This window comes from Nannobrachium achirus (genome assembly GCF_963921795.1).
Source record: "Nannobrachium achirus genome assembly, chromosome: 5".
In the NCBI taxonomy this organism is placed as follows: Eukaryota; Metazoa; Chordata; class Actinopteri; order Myctophiformes; family Myctophidae; genus Nannobrachium; species Nannobrachium achirus.
The window spans coordinates 22,402,433-22,418,932 of NC_137814.1; the positions used below are offsets into that span (position 1 = coordinate 22,402,433).

The 16,500-nt window shown below is 39.7% G+C and overlaps 1 protein-coding gene and 1 pseudogene across 2 annotated transcripts in view; both read right to left on the minus strand.

Moving 5' to 3' along the window:
• LOC308286056 (FYVE and coiled-coil domain-containing protein 1-like) lies at positions 1-16,223 on the minus strand (the record flags this gene model as incomplete). Its single annotated transcript, XM_080727018.1, has 7 exons — positions 16,144-16,223; positions 15,279-15,385; positions 9,189-9,314; positions 6,749-6,855; positions 2,381-2,541; positions 792-850; positions 1-138 (listed from the first exon to the last, which is right to left on the minus strand). Exons 1-7 carry the CDS (start codon positions 16,199-16,201, stop codon positions 1-3), a joined length of 756 nt encoding a protein of 251 aa, XP_080583144.1. The 5' UTR covers positions 16,202-16,223.
• Positions 1-16,500, minus strand: part of LOC308285636 — a 288,564-nt pseudogene that overhangs the window by 20,473 nt on the left and 251,591 nt on the right. The window lies entirely within an intron of this gene.

A 16,500-nucleotide genomic window follows, 5' to 3' on the forward strand; every position in this document is an offset into this window, starting at 1 on the left:
CTAGTTCCTGCACACGCACCAGAAGCTCTTGCTGCCTGAGCTCTGATTGGTCGAGTTCAATGCGAAGGTCTTCGGCAATGCTGCAAGGGGAGGGTTCCCCGAGTTCCCCCAGGTCACCCAGGAGACTGTGACCCAAGTCTGGAATAGGAAGGAACTCCTGAGCCTGGTTGAGACATGGAATAAAGCGGTTCTAGTCATACTTCTAAATCATATACATAGCATAATCTGAGAGTACAAATCAAAATGGTCGAAACTGGTAGCTATGAAGGAAAGCCAGGAAGATAATATACCAATATCATAGGGGTCTTCAACGTTTTCAGGCCAAGGACCCTTTAGTTGAGAGAGAGATGAAGCAGGGACCCCCACAACCTGTTCATAGATTCCATATGGTTTCATTGTTTAACAGCACAATCATCAGTGTATTTTGGATTCATGTCAATTTGTGTTTTCAGTTATTTAACCACTTGAACCTTCAATACTTGACATTCTTTTCCCCCTCTACAACAAATCTCTTTGCCGAAAATAGCCGATCTATAAGCTCACAACGCCTCGCGCTGTGAGGCGTTGTGAGCTTGTAGATCGGCTATTTTTGGCTAACGTTCTCAGGATATGGATGCTAGGGTTCAAGTGGTTAATATAAAAAAGGAGAAAAAAGGTTTCTATCACACAAAGATTTGGCCCCCTGTTGAAGACCCCTGCAATATCGGGTTCATGTGTGTGTGTGTGTGTGTGTGTGTGTGTGTGTGTGTGTGTGTGTGTGTGTGTGTGTGTGTTTGTGTGTTACAGCTAACCAGGCTGTTGATGCTGGAGCAACGACTGGGAGGTCTCCAAAGGTGCGATGATGAGTTGGCTCCTAACGTTCTCCTGAGATGAAATTAAAAAAAATATATATATATATATGGTCGTATGAGGGTACAAAAAGTGAAAGTGATGACAAGCAGATATACGTGTGTATGTACCCACCATGCTCGCCAAAAAGACGAACTAATAAGTGCGGCAGCACTGTGGAATAATAATGGGGAAGTGAATCGTTCTGAGAGGTGCTAGCATGAGGAATGAGGCCCTGCGAGCATGCGCGCGCGCGCACGCACGCGCGCGCACACACACGCACGCACACAGAGAGAACGCACCAACACCAGTACGACAACCATGCAGGCCTGCGCAAACCCTTGTGTGCACAGTTGTGCTTTGAAAAAAAATTAGCCACTTAAGTTGTGAATCGCAGGGCTGTCAGATAATTAAGTGTTAGTTGGGGCTGTGAAAACACCCCAACGTTTCCGCCATTACAAATTCTGATTAGTTCCAACGACGCCTCACTCAACTTACACGTACACCTCAATTACAGTACTTTATATCTCCTTCAATTCATCTTAAAACCCGTGGTGAAAGAACTATTATCGTTTACTGTCTCCATTGAGCACCTCTTCAATCACCGACTCACTTCCCCCCCTCCGTTTTTCAGAATAATTAAAGCACATTAGTGTCTTTATTTCGGCACTAGCTTCTGAAATCTCCGCGTGCTGACACCACACATACAGTACTGTACAAAGAGACAACTGGAGGAGACCAGTGTTGATTTCGTCGACTAAAACTATGACGAAACATGTTTGTCGACTGCGTTTTTTTCACTGATGAAAACGAAATAAAAACTAAATAAAAACTGAGCTGCGATGACTAAAACTAAGACTAAATATATTGACAATTTCGTCAACAAAAATAAAAACTAGACTAAAACGCTAGGGAGGGACTAGTGCTGAAGAGAGTCATTCTATATTTGGTTGCTCTCAGGTGTTGCGCGCGACGCGTTGTGAGCTTGTAGATCTGCTATTGTCAGCACGCAATCAAGTGTAAAGTCAGTCATTATGATAGCATCAAGGCCTGCGAAAATACATTTTAGTTGACTAAATCAACTGTAGATTTAGTTGCCTAAAATCTTATATTTAGCCGACTAAAATTAGACTAAAACTTTTCAGGTGACTAAATTATGACTAAAACTAAATGACATTTTATTAAAAAGACTATGACTTAAGCCCTTTGCACACAGGACAGTTGCGTTTTTTTTTTTCGTTTGCATTGGATTTGGTGTGCAATGCTGTGCAGAATCGGCGCTGCGGATCCCAAAAGGAGTCATAAAAGGAGTGATGAGTTTTTTTACCACATGCGACAAGACGCACGAATCGAACTGGGTTCGATCGAGAAAAAAAAACGCACGGCCGCAGCCACTCGTCACACGGCTAATTCAGATCCGGTGTGCATGAGGTCGTAGAGAATCATTGTTTTCTTTTAAAAAAATGAAATTGTCCGTTTTATCCGTGCGGATAAACGCGCCTGTGTTCAAAGGGCTTAAAACTAAATGAAAATTTGGCGTCAAAAACAACACTGGTGGCGACTGTATACCTTGCAAACGTGGGCCAATCTGCGTCGAGGTCATGACCCCTCGCCGCCACGTCAAACTGGATCTGGTTGAGCTCATAGAGGTGGTTGATGATGTCAGCGGTGAGATGGGACTTGAGGAAGGGGCTACGAGCGTAGTACCAGTCACTGTGTGGAGAGAGAGAAAGAGTAGGGCTGTCACAATTATTACATAATCGTCTAATCACCATTATTTGACATAATCGCAATTATTTGACATAATCGCAATTATTTTTGTCATAATCGTTTACATGTTGAAAAATGTTCATATTTTCAAATATTTTCAAAAATAGTGTAAATAGCAGACTTACAAGCTCACAACGCGTTGCGATGCTTGTAGATCGGCTATTCCCACTATCAAGGTTCTTTTTCAAGTATAAAGTTGTCAAATATGCAATTGATTTCTTTGTATATTTAGGTTGTCATCTGCCATGTGCAACTTCAAAGCCTACAAGCCAAACAGGAATGTAATTGTCAATGACAGAAACACAATTAAATCGTTAATCGCAATTATTTGAGTGAAAATTTATCGTCATGTAAAATGTCATAATCGTGACAGCCCTAGCTGTCACCATCATCATGACATTTTACACTCTGGGCACTTAGGCTCCAATGTAGCCTGACAGTACATGAGGAGTTCGAGTCCCATTCCCGATGATCTTTACTGCATGTCACTCTCTCCACATCTCTCTCTCCCAGTGTCCTGTCCTTCTCCACTAAACGCTATGTAAGTTTTACTTGACAATTAACTGTCACACAAATAATTTAGATTACAATTTCATTGCTATTACATTTCTGGTTTTTCCGTTTTCTTTTAGGGCTTCGTAAACAAAATATATTCAATCAAAATAATGTGCAATTGCTAAAATGTGCTAACGGGTCTTATTTAATGTGTAGACTTGTCGTTGCATCACGAAGCCCATAGATCTGAGAGATAATCGCAAAATAATTGCGATTATGTCAAATAATTGTGATTAGGCAATTATCTAATAATTAATAAACAAAACGTTGTACAAACTCTGCGTACACACACACACACAAGTAACATTAGTTAATTAGATAGAGAATGTGAGAAATATAAGATGTGTGGTCTTTGGTTAAACAAAAACAGTAATTGTAGACCAAAGACTTGGTTCTTAAAGGACAACTCCTCCCTAAATGACTTCTAGGCTAATTTTCCTACTATTGATCCAAAATGACTGTCCATGGGGTCTATCTATACTATAATTTTGCGAATGTCTGTCTGAGTGAGTGAGTGAGTGAGTGAGTGAGTGAGTGAGTGAGTGAGTGAGTGTCTGTCACAGCGTTTCTCCTCAGTGGCTGGAGCAATTGATCTGAAATCGCATCACCATTAGCATATGAACACACCTGACATAACTGTGAAGCCCGTTTGTCACTTTCACAAATCGTATGCTGTATATTAGCATTTTTATGCTGTATCTATATCTATTTAGCCTACAGTACCTTTTGTGACCACACATGTTAAGGGAGGGGCGCTGTTGTTCAGGCCATGCACAATCACACACAAACCCCCACACACACACACACACACACACACACACGGGGGGGGGGGGGGGAGTGTGTGTGTGTGTGTGTGCAGGCGGGCGGGCGGGGGGGGGGGGGGGGCTAGGGGTTCTGGCCCTGTTACAGATGTTGTCAAAAAATCATGCAGATCGGTACACAGTATCTCTGTAGCCGTTAAATGGAACGGGTATTTCTTACATTGATGCTCCTACATATTAGCATGCAAGCACCAGTTAAAGTTACTTTCCATCCCTCATATACTGTGTGCACAGTGCACATCCCATAACCCACACACTGCACATCATTTCGGAGCTCATATCTTTGAACGGGTAAGGGCTAGTTAGGTACAAATGCTCCTGTTGTCCAGTTTCCCCAGCAGAACCCAGCAGCTCTCATAGTATAGAGTGGAGCCTATAAGCCTATCACTTTTACACTAGTATTTGTTGTGGTCAAAAGTGTTTTTATTTTTCATGAATGTGTTACTAGTTGTCATTACAAACACATCCATGTCATCGTTGTCCCACACAAGCCCTCACACTCTGCAAAACAAATGTTATTCTCTTATGTGTTTTGCCAAGTCCCGGAAAAGATGCCCTGTGATTGGCCAGTGCAGTCACTTTGATTGGCACCTGTGCCGTATGCTCACCCCAAAACATTATTTATGAGATTGTGGTGGCTTGTGTGGGACAACCAAGGCATGGATGTGTTTGTAATGACAACTAGTAACACATTCATGAAAAAGAAAATCACTTTTGACTACTACAAATAGTGTAAAAGCGATAGGCTTATAGGCTCCACTCTATGCTATGACAGCTGCTGGGTTCTGCTGGGGAAACTGGACAACAGGGTCATTTGTGCCTAATAGACGCCATGGACAGTCTTTTGGGATCAGTATAAGTAGGAAAATGAGCCTAGAAGTGATATAGGGAGGAGTTGTCCTTTAAGGTAGCCTCAACAGTAGCCGGTGAGGTATGGTAGAGTGTTACTTCATTTAGTTCAATTAAAATAAACATTTCTTTAGGCAATTAGTTATTTATGCAGAGCAATTTCAGAGTAAGTGGCATGAACCCTCGCCAACCAACAACAGTGTAAGCAGTGAAGCAAGTAGAGTGCCAACAAAACAATTAAGAGCTGCAAACCAAACAGGGTACCAGGTAAACATCAAACCTAGCATCTGTCTTGACAAATGACAACATACCATCTAAATTTCAAATAACATACTTATATCTATGGAGAAGCAAACAGCCTACATAGATCTCTAAATCAGGAGTTTTCAAAGTGGGTGACGGCCGGGGCACCCTGGGGTGCCGTGAAGGCAGTCCAGGGGTGCCGCGAGATAATTTGATAATATTTGGAATTTATTTAGGCACTTACAAAAATATTTAGTATCATTTTAAACTTGAAGTATAAAGTTATTTTCAGTCAGTTCTAACCAAAATGGCTATTATCTCAACGTTTTCCTCGCAACATAATCACTAAAATATCGTCACTGTCGGGCAGAAACCTCGTATCTCCAATTAAGTTTCAAATGTGTACGTCTTTTGGTAAAGCAAAGCCCTGCTTCATCATACAAGACTGTCGCACAAAACTAGTGAAAACAGCTGATCTACAAGCACACAACGCCGGCTGTTTTCACTAGTTTAGTACATTTTATAGATGATAAATACAAAACGAACGGTTTCCACCCGACAACGACGATATGCTATAAATATAAGGTGCTGGTAGTGAAAACTATAATGTAGGGGTGCCTCGGATTAAAAACATATTCATGGGGTGCCCTGAGACAAAAAAGTTTGGGAACCCCTGCTCTAAATAACATGCATAGCATCTGTGAACAACCAGGCCAGTCAACATGAATAACTAACTAAACAGCCAACAAGTGCAAGACATCATCCATTTATAACATTTCTCAATCTCCTCCTATAATTCTTATTCATTTATACTGTGTGAGACAAACTGTGGTTCAATATCTTCTAGTACAGAGCTGCAGTGTTAATTTATTTTTTTAATATTTATTTACCATTTAAAATAAAGAGAAAGAGAAAGCGCAAACAAAAGAAAATGAACAACAGCATCACAAAGCTTTAAAATATTAAACTTCAGAACAAACTAAAAACATAAAGAATCAACATTTATGTTTACATACATTTTTGTATGAATGAATATACAGTATACCCAATACAAATGAATTATATTATAACAATATTTTCTATCAATAGTAACATTTATACCATCACTGTTTTATCCCATATATATTATACTGTATTAGGGATGGGACAATACGCGATATTATTGGTTATCTTGATAAAAAACACTCGCGATAATCGTATCGTGGAGATTTAATTTATCGTGATATCGTCCTCCGTCATGCACTGGGATCAATTCACCTTTTATTTGCCGAGCTGCATATCCGGTATACCACTTAAACCCTTTATAACTGGTAAAAGGTACTTATAATATACGTACTTGATACAGTCTTTTTTTCACTCAAAGACAAATGTCTTTGCCAAAAAATAGCCGATCTACAAGCTCACAACGCGTCACAACGTGACGCGTTGTGAGCTTGTAGATCTGCTATTTTGTGGCAAATGTTCCGCCCCAGGATAATGGATTTTGATTATCGTGATAACATCGTAAATCGCGATTTCTTTTGTCACAATAATCATGATATGACATTTTCATATCGTCCCATCCCTATACAGTACACTGTGTTTGTATAATCATGTACAGTAGTAGTGTCCCCCACAACTAAATCTGTGCATGCTGCACTTGTTTGTGTTTGTGCTTCCAGGAGTACATTGTGTCCTCTCACCTGGTGATCTTTGGGTTGATAAGACACTGCTGCAACGTGTCAGCCAGGCGCTGGTGAACCAAGGAGTAACGAATGAAGGCCCTTCCTTTTCCCAGAGACGTCTTAAGCTGAACACACACAAACACGCACGCACGCACGCGCACGCACACGCACACGCACACACACACACACACACACACACACACACACACACACACACACACACACAAAGAGAGAGATGCAACATGAATTAACCTCCGGTTCCAATGCTAACACCATGACAGTTGTAAGGAACGTGAAGGACTTAGGAACTCAATAGTACACTGTTGTTGTAATATAATTCTTCTGGACACTTGATCTATATTAACACATTCACCGTCTTTTAACTCATTGCATGCCAGGCCCGATTTTTTACCCCAAAAAATGTAGTAGGCATGATTTTTTTGTTTGAAAGCTGTGAGCAATGTGGACACCCGTGGTGCATTATCTAGGCATGGGTGTGCATGATCCGTGCACTATGAATTACATGGACGTCTATGGAGATGAATGGCAAATGGGAGTACGAAGGTATTCTTAAAAGACAGTGAATGTGTTAATGCAACTCATGTTGGTCATTTTATCATCTAATTAGGCTTTTATGAACACCCTGAACAGTTTTTTAATTTGCTTGATTCAATATTTAGATATTTGATGTACATGTTATCGGTCCTCATCCTCCAGGAGGAGGGCCATTGTAACTTCAAACTCCATTTTAACCATGATAGATTCATTCAAAACACCCATTATTTTTTTCTGGTGACTCATACCACGCTCCTAATAGGTGAGCAGGCCGTGTTTTCGTTTACGTAAATATGTGATGCTTCCATTGAAGACGATTCAAAACATACGCTGTGCTCGGAACAAGGTGGACACAGGGCCTCACTTCTGCTCCCCGACTGTGACAACAACGGAACATGAACACAACAGGTAGTCTAAGTGTACACAAACAGTGGCTGGCCCGCACTGACCTTTACGCATAGCGATAGAGGATGTACACGATTTCTTGTGAAACTGCTTCAAAGGCAAACCAGAACATCCCAGTTCATTCAAGTTGAAAGGCCAATTATCGTCGAGAGACTTTGCCAAGTGTCTGCCTGTGAGCCAAAGCTGCCCAATAACAGATGGAGGGATTTAAGTAAAGAGGTGAGAATCAAAGATATAGCATAAGGACACCAGCTGGGGCCTTGTGCATATAATATCTATAACTGGCCTAAAAGAAACAGTGTAAAGAATATGGTATTTAAATTAAACACCAGCTTGTGGCAGCAGCTCTTGCACACCGCCTAAGGCGCGAAGCTCACAACAGCTACTGTATAGTAATTCACAATTGTCATGAAAAGGCTATATTTGTGAAATTCTCCAATATATATCAACAAACTGGGGAAGTATTTAGTGGAGTTGTTCTTACTAAACACCGATGGCATAAATGGATGGACCAAATTAATCGGAATGAGTATTGTGTGTGGTGAATTGACTCAATCGCAATTATTTGAGATAATCGCAATATTTGTTTGCATACCATAATTGTCATAATCATTTCAAAATGTATTATATTTTCAAAAAATTGCAATAATAGTGGAAATAGCAGATCTACAAACTCAAAACATGACACGTTTTGAGGCTCGTAGATTGGCTAGAAATATACAGAATTTAAACGTGTTATTTGTCATATCTGCCCTGTGCAACTTGTAATTTCTGTTCCTATAATGTTCAACGACAGAAACACAATTAAATCGTTAATTGCAATCATTTGAGTGACAATTAATCGCCTGTTAAAATTAATAATGGTGACCTATTGTGTTCTGTTCTACTGTATATTTGTGAATTGATGACCAAGCGTTGATTACTCCCCCTGCCCAGTGACCACAGGTGTAAATAAACAGAAGACAAGTCTGGTGCAATTTTAAACTGTGCATTGTCCCAGTAAAACTAAACACTCAAAGAAATAAAAAGAGTCAAACAGTTTATTCTATAGGCTTGAATCATTAGAAAGTCCCTGAGAGAAGCCCTCCCCCCCCCAAAAAAAAACAAGAAAAGATAGTACAGTGCTTTTTGCCACTACCGTAGCATTACAAAAAAACTAAGAAGCTAAGGCGTCAATCAGAATAAACTGTCAATACTAGGATTGAACTATAACTATACTGAACTAAGACACAGGTAAGGCCACAATTCTCTGAGCTCACCAATATGGCGTTCCAGGAGAGATGGTCCGTAAGAAACAGGAAATATGCAAGTGAATTACTGTCCCTGAGCCTTACCCGACAGACCTGAGGATTAGTTACGCAGTCGCTCTGTGTGTATGTGTGTGTGTGTGTGTGTGTGTGTGTGTGTGTGTGTGTGTGTGTGTGTGTGTGTGTGTGTGTGTGTGTGTGTGTGTGTGTGTGTGTGTGTGTGTGTTTGGCGGGGCGGGGAGGGGGATTACCTCAGGGATGGACTTGACAAAGCGGATGCCATCATTAGCTCCTTTGATCTTAGCCAGGCAGTCACAGAAGTAATCCCAGTAGTCCTTCCTCTGGCCCAGGAAGGTTGTCTTCTCTTTCTGGTCAAACTGGAAGGAAGGACAGACAAACATAAACATTACCAAACAATATCCTCAGTGTCATGGATTTTCTCCCGGACAGCTAGTTTTGGAGCCATCTCTAGCCAGACTAGGCTTGGTAATTTAAAAATTTTGAATAAAAGAATAACTATACACAAACTTGAACATTCAGGTTAAATGAGGATATTGATTTAGCAGGACTCAGTTCATAAGACAGGCTGTTAAACAGTGGTGTAAAGTAACTAAGCAGTAAGCACATTTACTTAAGTACTGTACTTAAGTACAATTTTGAGTTATTTGTACTTTACTTTTACTTTACTCCACTACATCTCGGATCCAAATATTGTACTTTTACTCCACCACATTTATTTGAAAACTTTAGCTACTAGTTACTTTGTAGATTTTGATTATTATTACAAAATACACAGTACATTACCTACTTCAGCCCTGTATACATTTCGGCCAGCTGATCTACAAACTCACAATAGAGTTCTTTTCAAAATATTTTTATACAATCTATACATTTGAAAACGTTTGAAATGGCACATTCTGCATGAGTAGTACTTTTACTTTTGTACTATAAGTATATTTTGATACCAAGTTAAATCACGGCATTCATTTATGACAAATTCACGACAATAATTACAATAATCTCGATTGTAGCGTTAAGGCAAGGCAAGGCATTTTTAGCCTCTTAAACCAGCCTCCTCCGGAGATCTACATTTCATTTGCTTTCTACAAATCAAATGAGAATGCCATTTCAGGAGGAGGCTGGTTTACCAGGCTAAGGCATATTTACTTGTATAGAATATTTCAATAACAGGTTATTTACATACATTAAGCATTGAGACAGTAAAGACACTGAGGGCCCTATTATGCCTTATGACTATTAGGCTTTTTTTTTTATTTTTTAAAGACGATCTACAAGCTCACAGCGTGCCGCTGTAGATGAGCTATTTGCACTATTTTTAAATGTTTTTTCAAAATAATAAAAATAACGAATACTAATACTAATTTGTATTATTATTTGTCATAAGGCATAAGACACCACGCAAAAATAAGGCCCAGAGTGTTAAGAGGGTGCAAATCAAATAAAAGTTGAAATAAACAGAAATTGCAATTGAAATTGAATTGAAAAAACAAACAAAACAACATAGAGGAATTTAGCTTTGATTTGGATGAGAGTTGTTGTAGAGTAGTAGACCTGCAGCTTTCTGGGAGTTTGTTCCAGATATTGTATGTGGTGTTATAAAAACTCAACGCTGCCCGTCCATATTTAGTTAGTTCTGACCATGGGTTCAGAAAGCAGACGTGTCCCAGACAACCTGAGAAGTCTGGATGGTTCATGAAGGCCTCGTGTTTGTAATGTAGGACCTAGAATCTAAGGACCACAGACTGATGAGATCTGGATCACGTTGAGGTTAGAAGGTCTATGAGGGTGCAGGGTGCTGCTTAGGGATGGGATGATATCGTGATTTTATTTATTGTGATATCGTCCTCTGTCATGCACTGGAATCGATTCACCTTTTATTTTTCCCGAGCTGCTTATATAGAGGGTTTAAGTGGTACCGGTACCACTTGTCTTAAACCCTCTATAATTGGTAAAAGGTACTTATAATATACGTACTTGATACAGTCTTCTTTTCACTCTCTATCAAGTGTCTTTGCCAAAAAATAGCCGATCTACAGGCTCACAACACGTCGCAACACGACGCGTTGTGAGCTTGTAGATCTGCTATTTTTTGGCAAATGTTTCACCCCGGGATAAAGGATTTTCATTATTGTGATAATATCGTAAATCGTGATTTCTTTTGTCACAATAATCGTGATATGAAATTTTCATATCGTCCCATCCCTAGTGCTGCTACACCCATTCATACTGTAAAATTGTATCATCATACAGTTGTCAGTAAACCCAGAAATGAACATGCTGAAATTGAGGTACAGTATGAGCTCTTTAACACGTTGTTAAAGCATTTGTTTTAGCTGCCAGAAGGTCAGGTTACTACAAGTTCCAATTAGCCAGGTAACCTAAATCAAGGAATAGATGTTGGAAATGAATTGCATGACTTCTTTATATTCCCAACACTTACCTACAATACATCTTCTAGAACAGTGGTGGGCAACCTTTTCAGGCACAAGCTCTACTTAGCTGTTTTCCAAGACAGTGAAAACGACCACCAATTTTGTCTTAGGCTGCTAATTAGAATAGTATAAACATAGATTAAGTTAACAATTTAATAACAACAACAAAAAGTAATAACATAACTTATTCATTAAAAAATGTAAAACTAACATAGATTAAGGTAATAGTCTGAATAATGAAAGCAAGATATATTTAGCTGGGGGCGGAAAGTGTTATTCACAACATCAACCAATGATGCACAAACTATTTATGGGACATTTAAAACCCTGTTGACAGCACTGGACCCAGTTTCATTAAGTATCGTGGTTGAGATTTTCAGTTCCTACTTTGTTTCTCATTTCCTTGTATCTTTCCAAGTTCCCGTTCTTCACGTCACCGTTGTTACTAATATTAACGAGACATACATTTTCCCTTTGACATGACAAAAAAAAAAACAACGTTCCCATTCTGCATGTCTCATGGTGACCTGAACTAGGGGTGGGCGATATGGAAAAATACAATATCACGATAATTTCCCAAGCTGTATCACGATACATGATTTTATCACGATTCTTTTTCACGTCGGTTTTTATGGTTATTTTTCAAGTTACTTGAAACTAGACTCTCTGGGTTCCTTTAGTATACAAATGATACGGGTCCATTTGGTTTCATTTGTATACTGTCAGAGTTAAGTGGAGACCGTGACATTTTAAAGTTTGAGAACTACTGATTTAGACCAAAATGCAGGTTTAAATTGAATTCTGCAATGAATCTCTGTATTAACGATTAAACAGGCTCCCTCAATTGTATCACGATATATACCAGTAAGACTCCCTAATCGGGAGATAAGCGACCGTTGGTCGCTTATCTCCACAAATAGGCCAAAAGTTTGTTTTACCAGCCCATACTTGGGCATGGACGACTTATATCTCCATATACGGAGATGGCCATATATGGAGATACGATGACATCACAGAGTCCACAGCTGATGATGTGGCGTGATGTCATACAATACACAAACAAGCCCTATATAAAGGGGCAATTCTCACCAGGGAAGAGAGCATTGCCTGGAATGTTGAATCTCCATATATGGAGATAACCTACGCATCACACAAAGTCTGACCTCACCAGCCCATACTTGGGCATGGACGACTTATATCTCCATATACGGAGATGGCCATATATGGAGATACGATGACATCACAGAGTCCACAGCTGATGATGTGGCGTGATGTCATACAATAAACAAACAAGCCCTATATACTGATGCGATACGATGACATCACAGAGTCCACAGCTGATGATGTGGCGTGATGTCATACAATAAACAAACAAGCCCTATATACTGATGCGGAGATATGAGCAGGGCAAAGGTGTGACGTGTGACGTGTGACCGACCGACGGACGGACGGACGGCCGGTGGAGGTTTTCATAGTAAACTGCTCCCTGACGGTCGCAACAATATCTCTGAAAACGCATATCATGGAGACATTGTATCGTCTCAGCGATAATTATCACCATATCACCCACCCCTAACCTGAACTCCAGCTTCTGGTTGCCCCAGAGCAAGTTGGTGTCCTGGTGTGCTTTTGTTGCAGGTCCTTGGCTGGCTGGAGCTGAGGTGAAATGGAGCTAACTGCAAACGTCTGCCAAGATATCAACGTGTCGTTCCTTATAGTATAGCCATCACAAAGTTCAGATTGCTTTTGTTGCATTGCCTTCTATCTATCTAACTATTAATTTACGGAATGTCTGTCTGTCTGCCGTCGTTCTACAGTGCTCTGACGTCATAGTACTGACACATACTGGCCTGGACACGGAACACCATATATGGGCATAGGACTCGGAACACCATAAATGGGCACAAATGGGTGAAACGGTGTCCAAATGTCTGACATCACTGATGCTGTCGCCTGTACTGCGCATGTGTCGCCGCCATGGGCATCCGCATTCTGAAACAATGCCCAAATTCGGAGATGACTGACATCACTGATACGTCTGGGTTCTCCAACATTAGTTCTGAGACTCCTACATTCAATCCCTCATAATTCTGTGCAAGGTCCTAGTTCTTTTATAACATGCACTACACATTAGCCACTGCAGAAAAAAAAGTTGTTTTGAGGGTGAACTACTTACTCCTTTTAACTCATTCCCTGCCAGGCCCGATAGTCCCGAGATTATTCCAATGTCTTTCCCCGCCAGGCCCGATAGTCCCGAGAATTAAAAAAAAAAAAAAAAAAAAAAAAAAAAAAAATTTCAAAAAATTTTTTTTTCAAAAAAAAATGTTGACCCCCAAAAATGGAGTAGGCATGATAGCAATCGCGAAATTGCATGTTTAACCCCCATAGCAACCCCATCTTTCAAGCATGGCAGCCATTTTGGCAGCCATCTTTGTTAAACATAGTGGCTGTTATCTCATGAATGCCTGAACGGATTTCCATTCGGATTTTTTTGTTTGAAAGCTGTGAGCAATGTGGACACACGTGGTGCATTATCTAGGCATGGGTGTGCATGATCCGTGCACACGCAATTACATGGAAGTCTATGGAGACGAATGGCAGGTGGGAGTACGGAGGTATGTTAAAATGGCGGTCAATGTGTTAATATCCGTTTGTTACAGTTTAAGTTTGTCCGGGATTATTCCTGTGAGGCTGTGATAATCCGCGCTATGCTGAGACCCCTGATATGATTTGCCGGGGTTCAAGTCCGAACTAGCAAACCTGAACGTGAATGGACGACGGATGACATGAATGGATGTTTTTGTCTTGGGTTTCAAATTGCTCCACAACCGACCAAAAAGCCCACTGGGATCTACCAGTCGATCTTACTGTAACTGCCCTTGCCTGTTCTAGAGACTCAGGAACATTTCTTTCATCTACAGTATTGTCTGTGTCATGTGGTTACGTCGTAGACAATTAATCAATTCTACTACTACTCATTGAATTACATTCAGAATAGGAGCTTCAGCTACACTGGTCAAATGTAAACGGATAGGGCAATTATAGTTTATCATCGACGTTTACCGCAACAAAAGACACTCACAATAAACGTATGACAGAGAATTAGAATTATCTGTCAATATCCTCTGTCATACACTAGGATCAAATTTCTTTTGCCAAGTTGCATATCCGGTCTAGAAAGAAGCAAAGGTTATGGAAACGCTCGCTCTTGTCTGTGTATGTGCATATGCATGTGTGAAAATGACTGGCTGCAGTTCTTTAGTAGGCGGGCTCTACTCCAGCTGCCACCGTTTACATTCAAAATAGAAACCAGGCTTCCATGCAGATGCAACATTACGATGGTTTAAAACAGTGGTTCCCAAACTTTTCAGCTCGAGACCCAAAAGAGAAATCAGACGTGAAAGGGACAAAAATTAAAATAGCAGACCTACATTTGTTTTCTAATTTATGTTCATTTCTTTTTTTATTTATACATTAAATAACTGAAAAAAGAAAAAGAAATCATTGAATTTGTTTTTCATTCATGAAAAATTTTGCTTTTTTGGGAATGTTTTTTGAAAATGTTTTGAAATAATAATAATAATAATAATACAAAATAAAATGTAGGAAACAAAAAATTCAGGGAACCATAAAAACGTGTCTGCGACCAACAAATGGGTCCTGAGTCCCACTGTTTGGGAAACAGTGGTTTAAAAAGCATGTTATGAATATTACAAGTAATACAAATGAACAAAATATACTTGTTTTTTCAGTTGCATTTTCACAGTTTTAAGATTATTGCAATGCTATCGTTGATCACACTTATTTAATAATCGTGACATGAAATGTACATATCGTACCACTACCACAAACATCTATTTTAAGGCTCAGTCACATAGCATATCATACCTGCAGAAGGTACTCCAGTTTGTAGGAGAACTTGTGCAGGTTGGAACTGTCGTCTGTTATGGGCTCACCACACTCTTTGTGTTCTTTACCCAACTCTGACACAGCATCTAGACAGAATAACAACAAGACGGATGCATGATGCATTATACAACAATATATAACACATGCAATGTGAACATACTGTACATACTCATAGAGTATGTACTTACTTGCATAGAGTAAGTAACACAGGCCTTCTGTGAAATTGGATTCATTGATTTATGCTACTTTCCAGACACATACAATAAAAAGGTGCATATATCATAGTAATGGGCTTCACCAGTGGTTTTCAACCATTTTCATATCAAGGTCCATAATTTATTCTGCATTTGAGCCACGGACCACCATTTGATGAGATTTAGCATCTCAGACCCAAACAAATATTTAGTTATTGTTGGATAAGATATTGTCACAATTCCGTGCTGTATTTGATGTGGTACCATAGGAGAGTTAACAGACAAACTTTGATCAAAATAACAATTCTTCTCCATTCTCTAATTGTAAATACTTATTTTAAATTAAATAATGTAGATGTTTAACAATAATGTAACTCTATATAACTCAAGAGTTAAAAGATCTATAAAGGTGCATTAGGTTACCAACTATCTATAGCAGAGGACCACCTAGAACCCCCTCAAGGACCACTGGTGGTCCCCGGACCACTGGTTGTAAACCACTGGCCTACACAGTAAAATCCAAGTATTCATAGAACTTTTAAGAGTGTACAAAAATGGAACCAAATCTGTACACTCTTCAGAATTATATCAACACTGGGATTTTACTGTGTAGTAGACTGCACTCATGAATACTGCACTGTATCTCCTACCACGCAGGTCTCTGATTATCCTCTGCAGCTGATTCTCTCCAACAGATACGGAGGCCATTGTGGGGAAAGGGGAAGTGGGATCTGGGGTCCCAAAATCCTGCATAAGAGAGTCAAAATAACATTAGATAAAACATTATTTAAATGTCTTAAAATGTGCACAAGCCCTAAAGATCACGCACTGTGTGCCTGTATGTGCCAATATTTTATTTTAGGATGCAGATTAAGGAAAACTTTTTTATTTACTCTACGTCCTAAAATAAAATATTGCTTTAATCAGTATTTAGTTATATGAAATTCTATTTAAAATTGCTGATCCTCAAGCTCACAACGCCTATGCGCTGTTGTGAGCTTGTACTT